We start from the raw sequence: 19,387 nt of genomic DNA on the forward strand, positions 1-19,387 counted from the left end.
AAAACATTAGATTTTGCAAAGCATGCATATAACTTCAAACTCATTCCCTAACAGCCCAATTTTTATGAGTTATCAAAAGTGCAAGTACAATGAAAGAAAAAGTTTGGGTGTGCAAACTACACCCTCCCCCATGCTTGAATGACAATGTCCTCAGTGGCACTCTCCTATGCTTGCATGAAATTGAGTGAATGTATGTGAGAACAAAAAAATAATGGGAGAGAAGTAGTAGAAGTCACCTGATCCACACTGTGAAACCTTACCTGATATGACATGTGAATGACTTTGTAGAGGTTCCATCTGTCTCACAGTTTGCAACTCATAAACATATAGTAAAAATACAATGCATACATGCTCTATACTTTGCGCTCATGAAAGAAGAAAACTAACTAAAAATAGAAAACTACTAAGACCACTAATAGTACATCATAAATATGGGCTGCCTCCCATAAAGCGCTAAGTTTTATGTCCTCAACTAGACCGATCTCTAGTGACCCTTCATTGTCCATGAGATCAATGGACATGAAGTCATGCTCAATCAGGAGGCCTGAGGAAAATGGTCTCATTTATGACCATGCCCACTATGTTTCCTCCAACTTTGTCCCTATGTATCCTAAGATGACTCTCTAGACTAGCAGAAAGAGCGAGATTAGTCTCCACGTGGAGGTTATTCTCAAAGGATGGAGAGCCATAAATCGAGCATCTAGCAAGATATGTATCCAACTATGGATCAAATTGTCTTTGTCACGTCTGTCACATGGAAGCATTCATCATTTCTTGTCACTCTCATGGCAACATCAAAGATATGAAATCATAAACGCTTGTTGTCGAAAGAAACCTCTATCTTTTCAGTATGATAATCGATACGAGCATGGGCAGTGGTCAAGAATGGTTTGCTCAGAATAATGGGGATCTGGTGAGCGACATCAGTGCCCTCCATGTCTAGAACAAGAAAATTGGCAAGGAAGTAGAAGTCCTCGACCTTGACTAACACATCTTTCAAGATTCCTCATGGACGCTTGGTAGACCTGTCAGCCAATAGCAAGACAATAGTTGTGGGTTTCAAATCTCCAATCCCAAAAGTGTCATATAGAGAACCCCGCAATATGTTTACGCTTGCCCCAAGATCAAGCAATGCACGCTCGATAGTTATGTTCTCTATAACACATGAGATAATCGATGCCCTAGGATCTTTGAGCTTAGGTGAGGCTTGGTGCCGAAACACGGAGCTCACCTGCTCAGTCAAGAAGATTGTCTTGAGCAACGGTCTCAATTTTCTCTTCTACATGCAAAGTTCTTTGAGGAACTTTGCATAGACAGGCACCGGTTGGATGGCATCAAGCATGGGAATGTTTATGTGAGCCTGCTTAAACATGTCAAGCATCTCGTGCATGCGAGCCTCCTGATTGCTGAAATCAATCAGTTTTTCTAAAGCCTGAGAAAAAGGGGCTCGAAGGATATACGAAGAAGGAACATGCTGTGGGCCCAACCCATTCTCCTTTGGCCTGATAGAGGAGATCAATTGGTCAGTAGGTGTGGTAGTAGGCTCGCCAGTTGAATCCTGAGTAGGGTGGAATGCCTTCCCACTTCAAAGGGTCATAACATAGTTGACTTACTCTTGGTGAAACTCTGTGAGGCGCAGGTCGTGATACATGGGTTCCTTCCCCTTCAGGTTGACAACAGACTGACTAGGGAGGCTTCTTTCACTTCGCCTGCTCAGGGCCTTAGCCAACTATCTCATTTGAGTCTCTAGCTTCGCTATTGACTGCATGTGGGAACAAAGGTTGGTCTTAATGTCAGAAAAAGCCTTGAGCAACTTCTCCTAAAAAGATTGGCTCGATGTGGGCTCCTGAGAAGAAGGCAAGCTAAGTTGGGGATGGGCCTGTGGAAATGTGGGACGCGGGTAACCTTGTGGGAGGTTACCTTGTCTGTGTTGTATCTGGAAAGGCAGATGATGTGGCTCTTATGGATTTCTCTACACAAAGTTGAGATGATTTCTTCATCCCAGGTTATAGGTGGGTGCATAAGGATCGTGCACTAGTCTGGCAAAACCTTGGTCAGTATTCACTTGCTCCTGAATGAATTTAGGATAGAGTGGTGTTGTCGAATACTCAGAAACAAAGTGTGCAGAGCTAGTGCATAGTTCACATACTTTTTCTACCTGATTTAACGAAGCTGGGTTGGCCATTAATGGATCTACTTTTTTGGTCAATCGGTTCACTTTGATTTGCAAATCATGTCCGGACCCAGCTTCGAAAATCTCTCCCTTCTTAGGACCACTAGTAGCAGGTGTGGTCCTATCAAGTCTTGAGGACATGGCATTGTGCATGACATTTTTGCTCAGTGTGTCAAATAAGGCCCATGTCTCATCTTCGCTCTTTAGCATGAATGTGCCCCCACATGAAGAATCAACCATTTGCCTATCCTTCTCAATCAAGCCATCGTAAAAGTATTGTACCAATTGCCAATGGGGCACCTGGTGGTGGAGGCACTTCCAAAGAAGATCTTTTATCCTCTCCCAGGTCTCATGAAGTTGTTCTCCATTAATCTGAAAAAAGCTGATGATGACTTTTTTATACTGGTTCATCTTACCAATTGAGAAATGCTTCTTGAGAAACTCATGCTACATGTGTTCCTAAGTAGTAATTTGAATCGTATATAAGGCCTTCAGCCAGTGCTTGGCTTTGTCTATGAGGAAGAACGAGAACAACATCAACTTCAACGCGTCATCCCTAAAATTATTGATTCGTACAATAGAGAAGATCTCGAAGAACTCATCAAGATGATGGTAGGGGTCTTCGTTGCTCAGGCCATAAAAAGATGGAAGCATTTGGATTATGCTGGCCTTTATTTTAAAATGATTGGCTTCTACACCAGGTCTCATGATGCAGGAGACATGAGTATAAGCATTGGGAGTGAAGTATTTCCTAAGAGGATGGGTCAATTGTTGATCCTGAGCCATGGGGCCGGATAGATGGGCTCTCCTAATAAGGGACTCGAGGTCCTTAATTATCTCAGCGAGCTTGAGGTCAATCGAGCGTTGCCCTTGCATGAACCTAAGGATATATTGGTGCAACAACCGTACTAAGTGAAAGGCTTTCTACCTACCTAATGTGCAATGCAGCCAAACAACAGAAAACCACAAAGCAGGTAAAAGAAAAATAACTAGAAAATATGAAATAAACAAGTACCACACACTTGCACCCACGGATATTTTGCAAAAAATAAGCTATGAGCATGATACCAATCGTGCACAGTCACCTTTAAGAGTATTCTAATAAGTGAGCCAAACAAGAAAGGTAAGTCAATATCTAGAGTGTGCAAACACGTGGTTCTAAACCTAAGTATGGAAAGGAAACTAAGCAACCTAAACAATAAACAAAAAGTAAACTAGAAACCTACAAAACATGAACAAAGATTGGCAATAAAGTAAATACTCGTATTAATCGTCGTTCCTTGACAACGACGCAAAAAAAAATGGTGCAACTTTTTCAATAAAGCATTTTAAAAATATATTTTCAGTAAAAACATTTATGCAAACCATGCATCAAATCATAAAAACTGGATCGCACTAGTGGTGGAGTTGGGGTCAAACTCAGGGAACGGGAAATACTTTGTATTCAAGCACACAATCTAACTACACTTTATTGTCAAAAAAATAAAAATAATTAATTAAATAAACAAAAGAGTGAGGCCCCCTACAGAGGGCTTAAACAAATAATTAAAAGGTTTTATTACAGATCCAAATTGATTTGAATTAAATAAAATAAAAACCTAATCTAAAAATAAAAGAAAGTGTCTTCAGTGCTTTGAGTCTTTTGTCCCTTCTTGTTCCTAGTTAAGCTTTTTCTTTCTCTTGAGGCCCCGCTAAGGGCACTTTGAGGGTATGAAAAGGGACTCACCGCACGTCTGATCGCTTCCCTGCAAAACACAAATCACAAAACACCAAGCATAAAAAGAAATCTACGAGAAAATCAAATATAAATATGAGAAAAAATCATAAAACATGAATATAACTAACATGAAGCAACTAATAACATGAACTAACTTGTAACAACCTAAAATACTAAAAGAAAAAATAGCAAAACAACCTAACTAATTAACTAATCAAAAACTAAATTGCTAACATGCTAATGGTTAACTAATTCAAGAAATCAAGAAACTAACTACACCTAAAGATCAAGAAAACAATCAACTGAACATGGCAACTAATTAATGAATTAATCTAATATCAACAAGATAATAAAAGTGAACAATAACTAAGCAAGAAAATTTAACTAATAAACTGTGCTAATCGGCTTACCCGAATCAATTAAAACTAAGTATTACACTATATGCAAGATAAAAAAATTAACTAACTAACAAATGGCAAAATAAATAACAAACTGCACTATCTAATAACTAACAATCATACACATGATCTACAAATATAACTAATCAAGGCCGAAACTCAATAAAATAAACTACCTAGCTATCTAGTCTAATTAACTAAGTAAATGACTTAAATAAAAGCAAGAATCGGCTAATAATAAATATTTAATTAACACGCTAGTAACAATGCCACAATATTTTCTAACTAACTACCATAATACATGCTGGGATAAAAAAACATGACGTCAATAACTGATAACAAAAATAGAGAATACACGTAATATTAAAACGGCTAAAAAAATTCTAATTAATCAACTATCGATCTATCAAATGACCTAGCTATTCACTCAAAGAATGGTTAGCTGACGACACTTAATTGAACTGATTTAACATAAAAACATAATATCAACTAAAATGTGATTACTAAATGTAAACACCCCAAATTTTCACCCTCATACAGTGTTTACATTTCATATATCACTGCATATCACTGCATACATTTGACATGTCATTTCATTGCATTGCATAACATTGCATGTCATTGCATCTCATTATCGAGATCCAGAACTCCTATTTTCAAAATATTGAATCCATATTCGAAGTTTTAAAATTTTTCTTGCAAAATCAATTTCAAAACCTAGGTTTTAATTCGACATTTTTGCCATTTGCCAACCCCAGGATCTTATATTTCGAAATGTTTTCCTCAAAAAATAATTTGAATTCGTTTGAAACTCAATTTTTGTTGATCTAAATTCTTAGATGAGACCCATTTAGGTGGTGTCACTTCTGGATTCCTTCATTTATCAAAAATCTCAAAAAAATTTGAGTCCTAGTTGGATCAGGACTCTACCTTTTTATCTTTTTAAATCTTTTCAAAACTCCATTCTGATTTTTAAACCAGCTGTGGTCATATCCTTGCACATTTTTGTCATTTTGGTCAAAATGTTAGAGTCTTAGTTGGATCGGGACTCTTTTTCTAGAGTTGCAGTCGGATCAGAACTCTACCTTTTACTATCATTTTACCTATTTTTGAGAAAAAATTTCAAAATCCTTCATTTTGGCCAAAATTCTAGAGTCCTAGTCACATTAGGACTCTTTCTTAGAGTCTAATTGAATTAGGACTCTATCTTTCGTTGGTATTCTGCCTATCTTTAATCAAAGCTTTCAAAATCTATCAAAATGAGTCAAAAACTGAGAGTTTTAGTTGAGCCAGGACTTTATTCAGAGAGTCTCAATTGGATCAGGACTCTGACCCTGATTTCAATTTTAAGAGAATCTTTCCAAAATCTCTTCATTTATCTTTCCAAATTTCAAAATTGTTGCATTTCTACCACAGAGTTTCAAAATTCTAGGATTTTATCCAAGAGTCCTGATCGAACTAGGAATCTATCCTAGAGTCCTGATCGAATGAGGACTCTATCCAAAGTTTATTTTCTCACTTCATTTTCATTGGTTTTCAAAAGTTCTTTTTAAAAATATCTTCATTTGCTTTTTAGACAACCAAAAATTTCTCAGAGTTATAGTTGAATCATGACTCTTCCTTAGAGTCCTAATTTGACCAGGACTCTGAACCAAACTTCAATTTTATCTTATTTTCACCTGTTTTCAAGATTCCCTCATCTATTTTCTCAGAAAATCTAAAATTCTAAGAGTCCTAGTCCAATTAGGACTCTGTCCCCAGAGTCCCAGTTGGATCAGAACTCTGTTTGATTTCAATACGTGTTGTTATTTTTATTGTTCTTTCATTTGTTTTTCAGAAAATACAAAAAAATATATAGAGTTTCAGTCCGATCAGGACTCTGTCCCAAAGTCCTAATCCAATTAGGAGTCTATTTTGAAGTTTGTTTTCACTTCCATTTTCATTCATTTCCATTTTTTTTCAAAAATTAGGTCATTTTGTAGAGTTCTAATTGGTTCAAGACTCTTATTTCAGAGTTTCGGTTGAGTTAGGACTCTAACCCTGACTGTATTTTCTAACTTATTTTACCAGTTTTGATGAAATCTTTCAAAAAACTTCTTCATTTGACTTTCAAAATTCTAAAATCTTAGAGTTTTAATTGGTTCAGGACTCTAATTCAGAGTTCCAGTTCGTTTAGAACTCTGTTTTCAAAACCTTTGAATTTCACCTGTTGATTTTAACCCCTTTTCAAAGTCATTTTCAATCTTTATTTCAAAAATTTTAAAACTTTGATGTGGGGCCCACTCAATTGGTGCCATATTTGGAGAAGTTATGACCCAGTCAGAACTCTGTGCCATTGCAAAACTTTCAATTTCAAGTTTACTTTGAATATCTTTTGAGAAAACCTCTTGTTTTCAAGTTTTAAAATCGCTTTTTGAAAAACCAAATGGGGCTCACTCGAGGTGGGGCCACATTTTATAAAGTCAGGGTTAGACTAGGGTTAGTCAGTGTCCTAGTTAGATTAGGGGTTTAGAAGAGTCAAAGTTGTTTTTTAAAAAAAATCATCTTTACTTTGGTTTTTAACTATTGGTTTTTAAAGGTTTTACATTCAAGTTTTAAAAACCAAATGTGGGCCTACACTAGGTGGTGCCACATTTGGACTTTCTAGGGATTAATTAGGGTTTAGTTAAAGTCCATTTAGGTTAGAAGCCTGTAGGAAAATCGTTGCCTCTTAGTGGATTTATTAGAAAGAGTTCTAAAAAAAAAGAAAACCTCTTAATTAACCCTAATTAAGTCACTTTTTGAAAATCTATAAAAGGGGGTCTTTAGAGGGGTCAAAGGAGGCTCTTTTTCTCTCCCAATTTTGTGACCTCTCTCTCTTCTCCAGCACCTCCTCCTTTCTTCATTACAGCTGCAGCCCCCAAGGTAAATTTTTACACTTTATTTTGTGCTTTTTTATTAGTTTTTTATAATTTTTCAATAGATTTCACCATAGAAACCCTTGTGCTCATAAATTTAACCATGGAATCCATCCAAAAACCTCAAAAACGACCCCAGAAGATGATCTAACTCAGATTGAAGGTTATTTCCAGGATTCTAATCCATTAGAATCGATAAGAGGTATGCCTTTTATGTTCTTAACCGACGAAAGATGAGATTTACCCGTTAAATGGGCTAAATCCATCCTTTCAAAGGTAAAATCGATTTCAGCCATAGATCCCCTGTATTTTTTTTATTTTTTTGTCATATTAATGTTTATGTCATGTGTTCCACCATTAAATTATATTTTGTTTTACTGTTTAGGTATTTTTTATTGTTTTTCATTGTTGAATCTTGTTTTTTTAGAGTTTTCTTAGATTTTCGTGTATTTTGATTTTAGACCCATAGAAATTATGCTATTTTGTATTTAAATACTTGTTAAAAATTTCTGATAATTTTATATGTGATCCATGGATATGTCATTGAGTCTCTGTAAAAAAATTAGAGGTTTTCAAATTTGAGAACCCTATCAGAAAAATAAAATACCGAATCATGATTTCCAATCGTTAAAAACGCTATTGGAATTCAAGTATAACTTTCCATTACGTTATTTATCTCATCCAAAGTCCGATTTGCAATTCATAAAATGAAGTAGACTCATGTTAATGCCTATTATTTACTGTGATTTTCCTGTAATTTTATATCACTGTTCACTATTTTTCCTCCCTCATAAAGTCAGATCCATGTTTTAGAACTTGTTATGATTTATTAAAACCCTAATTCAACTTGTGTTGATCGTATCTCCCTAACCGGAGTTTCGATCAATGATCTGCGAAAAAGGAAGCTCATTATTTATATGTATGTTATTCTCTGCTAAAATCTCAAAAAATTTTGATGTCTTTTGATATTTTTTCCTGTATTTGAAACCGAAAATGCTTGTTTTGATCAATTTTAAATTTGTTATATTCAAGTACAGATTGCCAGAATGATATCTCCCTAACCAGAGATGATTTTTCCAATCTATAAAAAAGAGAATCTCTGTTTTTCTGTCTATTATTGCTTTGTAAAATTTTATAAATTTCCATGGTGAATTTCCTCTAATTCGAGTCTGACACTGAAACTGGTACGTGCCTACGGGTAAAAATAACATATTTTAAGATTTTATGCAATTTTTGTATCTAATTTATGTCAAAAATAAGTTTTCATGATTTCAGTGTAATTTTAGAGTTATAATAAGTTCATATATCAATTTTTACAAACTTTGGATATCATTTGATGCTTGGTTGAGTTAAATTGCAAAATAGGGTGCCCGTAGGATCTTGAAACACTGCCAAAATCATGATTTTCATGATATTATTTATTTTTTGGGTAGAAATTCATGTTTTTAGGGTTTGTTTATGCTTAAAATCATTCTAGGATACCTCATGTTCAATTTATCTGCTATTTGATCTTATTTAAACCCTAAACCCCAAGTTTTTACCAAAATATTTTCTGAAAACCCTGATTTCAAGGCCATAGTCTTGCTATCAGGGCTATTTTGGTCATTTGACCTCAATTTTGAATTCCCTAACTTATATTTTCTCATTTTCAATCATATCATACAATCTTGTGTTTGATTTATTTTTATTTGAATTTCAAAATTTGCATTTTATAAAATATCTTTCTGAAAAACCCTAATTTCAAGAGCATAGTTTTGCTATCAGGGGCATTTTGGTCATTTTGACTCTAATTTCGAATTTTCAAATCTCATTTTCATATTTCCAATTCAATTTCATCATTTATGTTTATATCAGGAAAGTATGGATTGGGTTTACATTTGGATAATATCCGATAATTTCCAATATTTTTGGATAAACCCAGATAAACCTACATTTCTATGCTAACATGTTTTCTAGTTTTGCAGGGATATTCAGGAAGAAGATTTTTTTTTATTTCTTATTTTTCTTTTATTCAATTTAATGTAAATATCAAATGTAATATTTGGAATAAGAATTTACATTTTCTGCTTAAAGTAGAACTGCATTGCATATAGTTTAATTATGTAAATTTCAATATCTGATGTATGCTAATTCATGCATTTTTTTTACAAATCCACCATAGTCTACATGAATGGAACATGCACAAGCTCCTAGGGAGTTGACAAACTCGGTGAAATTTGTATTCATGGCCATAGTCAGAATACGAATGAGACCCACATTTGTGATATTCATATTAGCCACATTTAGCCTACACACTTAGGCTAACTTCAAAATGCACTGCATTTCTCCATAATACAATAGGATTTTCTCAATTCTTCAAAACATTGTCTTTCAAATCCATATTCATTCATTTCATTCAATTTGCAAATTCCAATTCCAATTCCAATTCAGAGAAATCGATTTTCTCAAAATGTTCTAAGTCTTACTCAGAAAATGATTTTCTCAAAACTCTGAGCTTTCAAGTGGAATTTCAAGTATTCTTCAACTTCAAATCATGATTTTTCAAGTCATAATATCTTCAATTTCAAAGTTTGAATTCAAAGAAATCAAGTTTTTTTCAAAGTTGTTTGAAATTCCTCAGAAATCGATTTTCACAAAACACTTGGATTTCTTCAGAAATCAATTTTCATGTTATTCAAAAATATTTTCTCAACAAGGCTCACGATTTTCAAAGTATTATCTTTTCCAAGAATTCTCTGAGTATTTTTCAAAGTTTGAAGCAAACATCATGTTTTCAAATCTGCATTTTCAGAAATTCATAGCACATGCCTAATTTTTTTGTGCATTTAGGAATAGAACACGATTTAGATAAGTTGAGCAAAGCAAAGCACTAGATTGATCCTTGGTTCAATTACCCCTGGTAACGACGCCAGGAATGGTTGAACCTCGTACCGACAGACGAGACCCATTATACGGATTTTTTTCGCATTTTAAAACGGAGGCAAGTTATTTTCAAAATCTTTTTTAAAGGTCAGTTTGACTTGCAAAAGTAAAATTTTGCAATGATAACAGGTTTGGTGACTGGGACTTGTCTTTGCCTGATCAATCTAATGCTCTGCTTTGTTCAAGTTATCAAAATTGTGTTCTATGGAATGTCAGCTTTTACTTTCTGATATCATGTGAATCTAGGAGCGTAGACTCAAACCCAGCTGACATGGATGCATGTAGACTAGGCATGGTTTGGTAGGACCAAATTGAGGAAAAATTTTCATGCTCACTTAGACTTAGGTCTAATACAACACTCCTCAATCTAGGATTTGTATGAAAACAATGTTTGCTTTTTCAAAAATTTTAAAACTCTACTTCTTCATGTCTTAGAGCCCTCTGTTTTCTTGCATGTGCTCATATTTCTAAAACCACCCCACATATCTTTACCCGGTCTTCACGTTGTTGGGCTTTCTTCCAGAACCATAGTTTGGGACAAAGCCTCACAACTAGGCCACCTATTTGGGTTAACGCCCCCTTGCCACGTACCAAGGGCCAAAGTCCAACGTATATCGGCAGGAGCTTAAGGATATTGGAAAACATAAACCTAGAAGCGGAGAAAATACTTTTATGCCACGTACATTGAGTCTCGACTCGAGTATATCAGCATAGCATGATTGAACACAGATGATTTGAGCATAGAGTCAAGATTAGGGTCCTACAAGCTCTTTCAAAACTGATGCATTTAGAGTCAGCTTCGTAGGAAATATTGTATGTGCATAATTATTTGTGGAGGATGTGATGTATTCATTTTCCATCTTATTTTGTCATATTTTTCCAATTTTTCCAAAATATTAGATGATTTTTCAAATACTTCATTTTCCAATTCATGAAGCATTTCCTTGTATTTTCTCAAAACTTTGAACGATTTTTTAGAAAACTCCTCAATTCTTTTCAAAACTCTAGGTGATTTCTATCCTTTCTTTCCTCTAGATCTCGAATTTTCATCCTTATTTTGATCCTGTCTGCAATTTTTTTCAAAAAAATCATATAATTTTCTCCTATCTTCCTCGGATTTCTAATCATTTTGTCTATCTATAAAATTCTTCACCTTATTTTCCTCGTACATTCCTTGATTACTGCGGTGAAAAATGTCTATCCACCTTTCTATTTTCCTTCTTTCCAAGCCTTTTTTGTGGATTATTTTTGCCAAGAGATATCTCTTTCCTTCAAAAATGGCATTTTCTTTCGTGGTTGACGGCCTTGCCTATATAACAAGGCATGCCCTGGTTGTTTATTTCCTCTCACGAAATAACAGCGCAGTCATTGCAATTCCAATCCCTGGAGATGGGATATTTTTTTCAAATTGTCAACCTAATTCTTCATTCATTGTTTTCCATCTATTCTCAAAGTCATTACCTTTAAGAATTTTCCATCACTCTGATCATCCTTTTGTCATACAAAGAACTTTGGCATTGTAGAATGGTTCAGACCAGATCAGAGAAGAAGACAACGTCGCCTCAATACCTTAGCAGTGGCAGCGAGCAAGAAATGGATTTGCCACTGTAAAGCCGTAAAATTTCAATAATGATCAAAATAAATAAATATTACCATTCTTGGAAATAAATACGATCAAATGATATAGAGTCAATCGAAATGGATCTTGTATTCGAACTGGATCAAATGGATCCAGGATTTTGGATTCAGACACGATGTATAGATTCAGATCTTGATTAAAATCCAAATTTTTGTTTTCAATTTCAACTAAATTCGCAAAGCACTTTTCTAAAGTTTCATCTCTTGCAAATATCGCCCTCGTTATGACCATATCTGATTGATATATGCTTTCCAGTGATTCACATGAAATAACAAGTTTTTTTCCTCGTTTGGGTCCCAAATTCAAAGATTTACTAGTCCTATGTATTATGACTTTGATTTATAAGTATCGGGACTTGATTCCTCATAAACAATGCTCACGCGACTTCGTACATCTTACTTACGCAAGTTCGGACCCCGCTCATCAATAAGGTAGTTTTTGTTGCAAAAAAGAGCAACCAAGTGAGAGTTGGCACACTGGTGAGGTTGGTTGCCTCAGTGGGAGGAGAACTCTGGCTCAAATCCCCCTGTGCGCCAAATGGTTTTGCCAAAAAACGTTATTTTGGCCAAACATGTCAAAAACGTTAATACAGGTTAAGTAAAATTTCGTTGCAAAGATATGCAATGAAATTGAGTATGGTGCACTGGTGGGGCCCGTTACCCCTTAGGATAGAGACCTCAGTTCAAATACCCAGGGTACCAATAATAAAGAATTTTTGCAAAAAGTTAGATTAACATAATTTTTTTGGAAATTCTAACAAAAAGGGGCGTTTCACCTTCCCATTTAAGACGACTTAAATGGGAAAGGGGTGAAGCCCAAGGAAAGAAGGTTGGGCATTTTTCCCAATTGGGAAGCCCAACCAAATAATTAATGAAAAAAAAGGGAAGAAAACCTTGGAATTCGGATGGTGGGTGGGGGGGTTACGAAAATGGAAAATTTTGAGGAAACTGGGAACGGATGGTGGGCTGGAGTTTACAAAAAGGGGCCCTTGGGATTCGCCCTCCTCTCTTTACTCTCACGATTTTCCCAATTTTCCCTAGGAAAAACGTCATCACCCACCTCAGCCTTTTTCCCTCTCTCACGTCTATTCTCTCCAGCCAGCCGTGCAAGTGTTGACGCCATCCACCATTGATTCCGGCGAAGTGTTAGTGCGGAAAAAAAAAACAAACAAGCCATTAGTGTACTGTGGTGCTGGAACCGTCCTTGCTCCTAACTACATCCGAAAGGGGCGCTAGCTGGCAGCCGTGGGGAGCAAAGGTTAACCTCCGATCAATTTTGTGGATTTTATTCTCCAAAGAGGTAAGTAGCATAGCATCTCTGTGCATGTGCACGATGCCATGGTACATGCATATGTTGCACTTGATCCGTACATATGTATGGAATTACGTATATTCAGCCCTGGTCTTTTCCATGGCTGATGTAGCATCTTCATTCTTCATAGGTGCATATGACTATTGCATGTACACACTAAACCAGCATGCCTGACTATGTACCGGTTAGATGAGATGATGAGATTGATCGTATACTAAACATGGAGCCAGATCATGCTAATATTTCATATAGGCTAAAAAAAAATAGATGAACAAGTTATCCAAGGTGGTTTGGGCTTTAGACCATACACGGTGTCACCATATATGTATGTCTCTACATTGATCTAGATAGGACTGATATGAGATACATATAATTAAATTGGAGAGGATATACATATAAACATGCATTGAAAAGATTAGATTATTGTTTTTTTCTTTCTTGTAAGTAGTTTATAAGCATTTATCTTCTACGTGATCTAACTATACTTTTTCCCTCATGGTTTGAAATATAAAAAAATATATGATTCCAGTTTTGTATGTTATCAAATTAGTTTATGAGCATTCTTCTATATGGTCTAACTATTTATGTGGTATACATGTTGTTTGATCATAGAAACATATACTCATGGCTTGCACTGACGTGTTTTATTTCTCCCATTTAAGTTCAAACAAAACTTAGGTATCCATAAAGTTAAATCTGAATTAACTTATGTCATTTCATGTATTAGTCCCTACCTTGTGTAAATTTACATATTCAGGAAAAAAAAAGGTTGTGCCTATGATATGTGTGGGTGAGTATGGAAACAGGTTGGGGATTTTTTGACCCCAGCCCACTTTTAATTATTGGTCAGATTGTGGTATGTTTGGCCAGACCTGTCTGGTCGGCTTGACTCGACCAACCAGGGACTGTCGACCCCTATACGGGTTGGGCGTTGCAAACTGCTAGCGCGCAACCTTTGCTAATCAACTTGGTTGGGCACTGCAGACCAGACCAGATAGGTATGCCGCATCACAACTTACCCTGAAAATATAAATTTAAAGGTTAGTTAGGTTGGGTGTTGCTACAGCCCAGTTCGCCTCTCGAATTAAAAAGTTTTTTTTTTTTAAAAAAAACTTGGTTTATACTAGCGCATTGAAAATCTGGGACAAACTTTGGGCGACTAGTTCCTCCAATGTCCTCTGTTATCATAAACCATTTTGGCTTAACCTAAAACATTGTTCGGTTTACCTTGTATATCAAACACCATGTACTTGGTAGGGCACACAACACGCTATCAGGGTCATTGTCGTGTTGTCAGCACCTTGATGGCCAGCACCCCTGCCTTAGTTGGTCGACTAGGCCAGATGACCCATCTGACTGATAAACCACAACAGCCTGGTGTTGTCGTCCAGAGGCATTGGGCAGTGGTAATTGTTGTTGCACCTTAGTGGTGAATCCAACAGGATATGTCGACTTGAGTCATCTTGTCGAACTCAAGTTACCAATAGGGTACGCTGCCTTATTGATGTGCCATGAGTAGACAAAAGAAATATAGAAAATGAAAATAAAAGAAGGGCAACTAAGTACGAAAACAAGTTCTTGGTTTCATTGAATGAGTTGGTACTATTCGGGTTTCGGTAACGGACCGAAGGGGTCTATAAGATTGGAATGGAGAAATCACATAAACATATGATATGCTATATGCATATGAGTTGTCAAAATGACTTGACAGATAATAAAAGAGTTAGGAAAAATATAAGCATGTGTTTGCGAAGAATTTGTTTGAGTGCTTACCTGCACTTGGACGATCCACTTATACTTGTTACCACCTGAGTGAAATTTTTGTACACTGCATTATGGCGACAGACTGGGGGCTAGCATAATCCCCTCTACAACAGAAGTTCTCCCAGTGAACATAACCGTTGAACTTGCTTAGGTGCTATAAGTAATAAAATAGCTAACCAGCCCCATAAAGTGTGTGCATATATATATATATATATATATACATATATATATATATATATATATATATATATATATATATATATATATATATATATATATATACAAATTTGAATGGTTTTGGCCATCATAGTGTATGCATACACATTTTTTTAAAAAGTTGCAGTTTTGCACTATTGGTTCTTGAAATGATGGTTTTCTCATTTTTGAGTTGTGCAATGCCAAGTGTATTGCTATTTTTTCTACAATAAAATATATATTACATTTGAAATTCACTATTATGCCCTTATTCCGCATAGGTCGAAAATGCACTGATGCACGCATGCATTGGTTAGAGCAAAGGCTCACTTTAGTGCACATGTTTAAATAGCATGATGAATTTATTTAATTCTTGTGAAAAGAGGGTTATTCGTCAATGAATGTAGCATATGAATGAGAACTCGATGACATATTTATGTTAAACATGGTTTACATATATAATTGTCATCTGAAAGTTTCAATGCATGAATTGCATGTGGTTAAATACATATTCTTGTTGTAATGGCACTAATAAATGAAAATCTACAAAGGTGCGATGGTACAAATTAAAACTGAGCAGATTAAATCCGTGTGATGCCATATAGGCACCTATGATGATATATGAATTGCATATAATTGAATCATGATTTCATGTTATGACATGTTTATGTGCTAGTAATCTATGTGTGTTCTGCAAAAGTTTGCATGGTAAAAGACATTTTCATGCCATGATCATGTGAAAGCTTAAAATCGAGCTTACAGCTTCACAGAAAGCTGATAGTGCCATACGGGCACTTATGAATTGTTAAAGTTGGGTTATTCCATGTTGCGGCATAACCAATGGGGTACGATATGTATACCCTAGCACCAAAAACAATAGTTAAATTAGTACATAAATGAAAATTCTAGATTCTGGGTATACTTGAAAATAGTATATGTAACCAGTTTCTATTGGGGGTTCTGGGTACATCTGACAGACGATGTATGTTACTAGACCCAAACAAACAGGAATGAAAATTATGCACATAAAAAAATAATTAAGGGATTCTGGGTATACCTGAAAGACGATATATGTTACTGGTTTCTCGGGATACTGGGTATACCTGACAATGGTATATGTTACTGGTTTCCCAGGGCTTTGGGTACACATGAAAGACGGTGTATGTTACCGGACCCATGGTCTATCTTGGAGAGGGTAGATGGTAAAAGCTCTGTGGAACAATTTTTGTTTTTGTGAGAGCGAGGTGTCTCACCCGGTCCCCAGTTTTCGGAGTTAGGAGGCCAGGACTACCAATTTGTCCTAGGTGGTAGATCCAAGTCTTCTGCATAAGTACAGGGTGCATCCTAATTCTAGTTCTATCCATTGGAGAGTACTCTCTCGGTCGTGAACCGTCCCCTTTGGATATCCGTACAGCTAGTCACATGGGTTATAAAATAATAGACCCTCATGGGGTCTCGGTCCGCTACGATGTCGAATGCCTGTGCGTACCCACAGGGTAATTAACAAGATGAAATATAAAGTTAGTGCATTAAGAAAGATCTTTAAGTAGTTGCATACTGCTCGATGTTGAAATTGTTAGAGTAAGTTGTGACTCCTGTAAAGCATGATTTAAATCGGTTTTTCCTTTACATGAAAAGTGTGATAACTTATGAACAATGTGTTGAATAGTGATATTTGTGCTTTATGCACACTTTACATGAAATGCTTTAGTTAAGTCAGGTGTACATCTACATTTGTTCCAAAGTTGTTATTACTTATATGAATATGGTTTATGCATATGATATATCATGCTTTGATATTAATGGAATATATCATGAAATACTCGACTTTAGTGACCTGTACATTTATCACTTATTAAATGGTTAATAGTTTGATCTAAACTTGTTGCCCATGTACTTGTACACATGACACTGTGCACATTCATATGGATATTATGCTTTTTACTCAGACATGGTAGTCTGACTCCTTCTGGATTAATATTTTCAGGGAAACTGTATGGCGAGCAATTGCGGTTGTCGCTGCAGACAGTGCTATGTGACCATATCTTCTTCGGATGTCCTGAGGATTTCTGACTTGTAATAAATCTTCAAGTTGTAAATGATAACTTGTATTATTTCAATGCAAGAATTTATTTTACTTAAATGCCTTGAGTCTGTGCTATTACTTGTAACCCGCCCAAATAATTTGACTAAGGATTTAATAAAGCTTTTCCGTTGTTGTTTAGAAAAAAAAAATTTATTCCAAAATTTTAAAGCTAAATATTTGGGGCGTTACAATTATGGTATCAGAGCAGGACAATAATATATGGTTCGTGGCATTCCAGCGACCCTGCAAAAGCTCTGTAAGTGTTTAATTTTGTTTTCTAGTTTGTAAAAAAATGAATTATTACATAAATTTTTTTAGAACCTAGATATATTTCTAGGGACACTATTAGACTTAACGATGTTATTATGTAGGTTCTTCGGGAACCAAGATGAATATTTTGATGAAAGGATTCAATGAAATGACTTAAAGTTTAATACTTGAATTGGTTTAATCAAGAATATTATACCAGATCTTAAGTGAATTCGATCCAGGACATATGGTCTAACGACTCAAGTTTCGATACACATTCAATATTGAATCATAGTTGACCCAATTGATATATAGAGGTTATATGTATATATATACATCACTTTCTAGTAATGAAGGCTATGCCATTAGGGGCTTCAAATAGGGAATTTTTCTACACCAAATAGGACCCTAAAATGAGATGCAAGGTTTATACTTCAATTGGTTTTGAGGTATCATTTAATATAACACACATAGTTAGATACTCCAATCCATTTGATTGGTCTTTTCAACGAATTTCGTGGACGGATTTTTTTTTTAGGGGGAAAGGATGTAAAGCCCGCAAAATTTCAAAAATTATCAAAATAAATAAATATTACCATTCTTGGAAATAAATACGAACAAGTGATATAGAGTCAATCCAAATGGATCTTGTATCCGAACTGGATCAAATGGATCCAGAATTTTGGATTCAGACACGATGTATAGATTCAGATCTTGGATGGATCTGAAACTTGATTAAAATCCAAATTTTTGTTTTCAATTTCAACTAAATTCGCAAAGCACTTTTCTAAAGTTTCATCTCTTGCAATTATCGCCCTCGTTATGACCATATCTGATTGATATATGCTTTCCAGTGATTCACATGAAATAACAAGTTTTTTTCCTCGTTTGGGTCTCAAATTCGGGGATTTACTAGTACTATGTATTATGATTTTGATTTATAAGTCTCGGGACTTGATTCCTCATAAACAGTGCTCACACGACTTCGTACATCTTACTTACGCAAGTTCAGACCCCGCTCATCAATAAGGTAGTTTTTGTTGTAAAAAAAAGCAACCAAGTGAGAGTTGGCACACTGGTGAGGTTGGTTGCCTCAGTGGGAGAAGAACTCTGGCTCAAATCCCCCTGTGCGCCAAATGGTTTTGCCAAAAAATGTTATTTTGGCCAAACATGTCAAAAACGTTAATACAGGTTAAGTAAAATTTTGTTGCAAAGATATGCAATGAAATTGAGTATGGTGCACTGGTGGGGCCCGTTACCCCTTAGGATAGAGACCGCAGTTTAAATACCCGGGGTACCAATAATAAAGAATTTTTGCAAAAAGTTAGATTAACATAATTTTTTTGGAAATTCTAACAAAAAGGGGCATTTCACCTTCCCATTTAAGACGACTTAAATGGGGAAGGGGTGAAGCCCAAGGAAAGAAGGTTGGGCATTTTTCCCAATTGGGAAGCCCAACCAAATAATTAATGAAAAAAAAGGGAAGAAAACCTTGGAATTCGGATGGTGGGTGGGGGGGTTACGAAAATGGAAAATTTTGAGGAAACTGGGAATGGATGGTGGGCTGGAGTTTACAAAAAGGGGCCCTTGGGATTCGCCCTCCTCTCTTTACTCTCACGTTTTTCCCAATTTTCCCTAGGAAAAACGTCATCACCCACCACAACCTTTTTCCCTCTCTCACGCCTATTCTCTCCAGCCAGCCGTGCAAGTGTTGACGCCATCCACCATTGATTCCGGCGAAGTGTTAGTGCGGAAAAAAAAAACAGACAAGCCATTGGTGTACCGTGGTGCTGGAACAGTCCTTGCTCCTAACTACATCCGAAAGGGGCGCTAGCTGGCAGGCGTGGGGAGCAAAGGTTAACCTTCGATCGATTTTGTGGATTTTATTCTTCAAAGAGGTAAGTGGCATAGTGTCTCTGTGCATGTGCACAATGCCATGGTACATGCGTATGTTGCACTTGATCTGTACATATGTATGAAATTACGTATATTCAGCCCTGGTCTTTGCCATGGCTGATGTAGCATCTTCATTCTTC

General features: G+C 35.9%; 1 protein-coding gene across 1 annotated transcript; it reads right to left on the reverse strand.

The window, feature by feature from the left end:
- Positions 1-1,006: 1,006 nt before the first annotated feature.
- Positions 1,007-19,072, reverse strand: LOC149849256 (uncharacterized). Its single transcript, XM_090007861.1, has 4 exons — positions 18,964-19,072; positions 3,900-3,918; positions 1,322-1,583; positions 1,007-1,231 (listed from the first exon to the last, which is right to left on the reverse strand). The coding sequence occupies exons 1-4, from the start codon at positions 19,070-19,072 to the stop codon at positions 1,007-1,009; spliced, it is 615 nt and encodes a 204-aa protein (XP_089863987.1).
- Between the last annotated feature and the right edge of the window lie 315 nt (positions 19,073-19,387).

The sequence above is a fragment of the Nuphar pumila genome, chromosome 1 (genome assembly GCF_984573655.1).
Source record: "Nuphar pumila chromosome 1, dmNupPumi1.hap1.1, whole genome shotgun sequence".
NCBI lineage: Eukaryota > Viridiplantae > Streptophyta > Magnoliopsida > Nymphaeales > Nymphaeaceae > Nuphar > Nuphar pumila.

Coding starts and splice junctions, on each gene's coding strand:
- LOC149849256 (XM_090007861.1), bottom strand. CDS start 19,072: ATGGCGTCAACACTTGCACGGCTGGCTGGAGAGAATAGGCGTGAGAGA. Junction 1,232..1,321: donor TGCTTGATGCCATCCAACCG/GTGCCTGTCTAT, acceptor TTGACTGAGCAG/GTGAGCTCCGTGTTTCGGCA.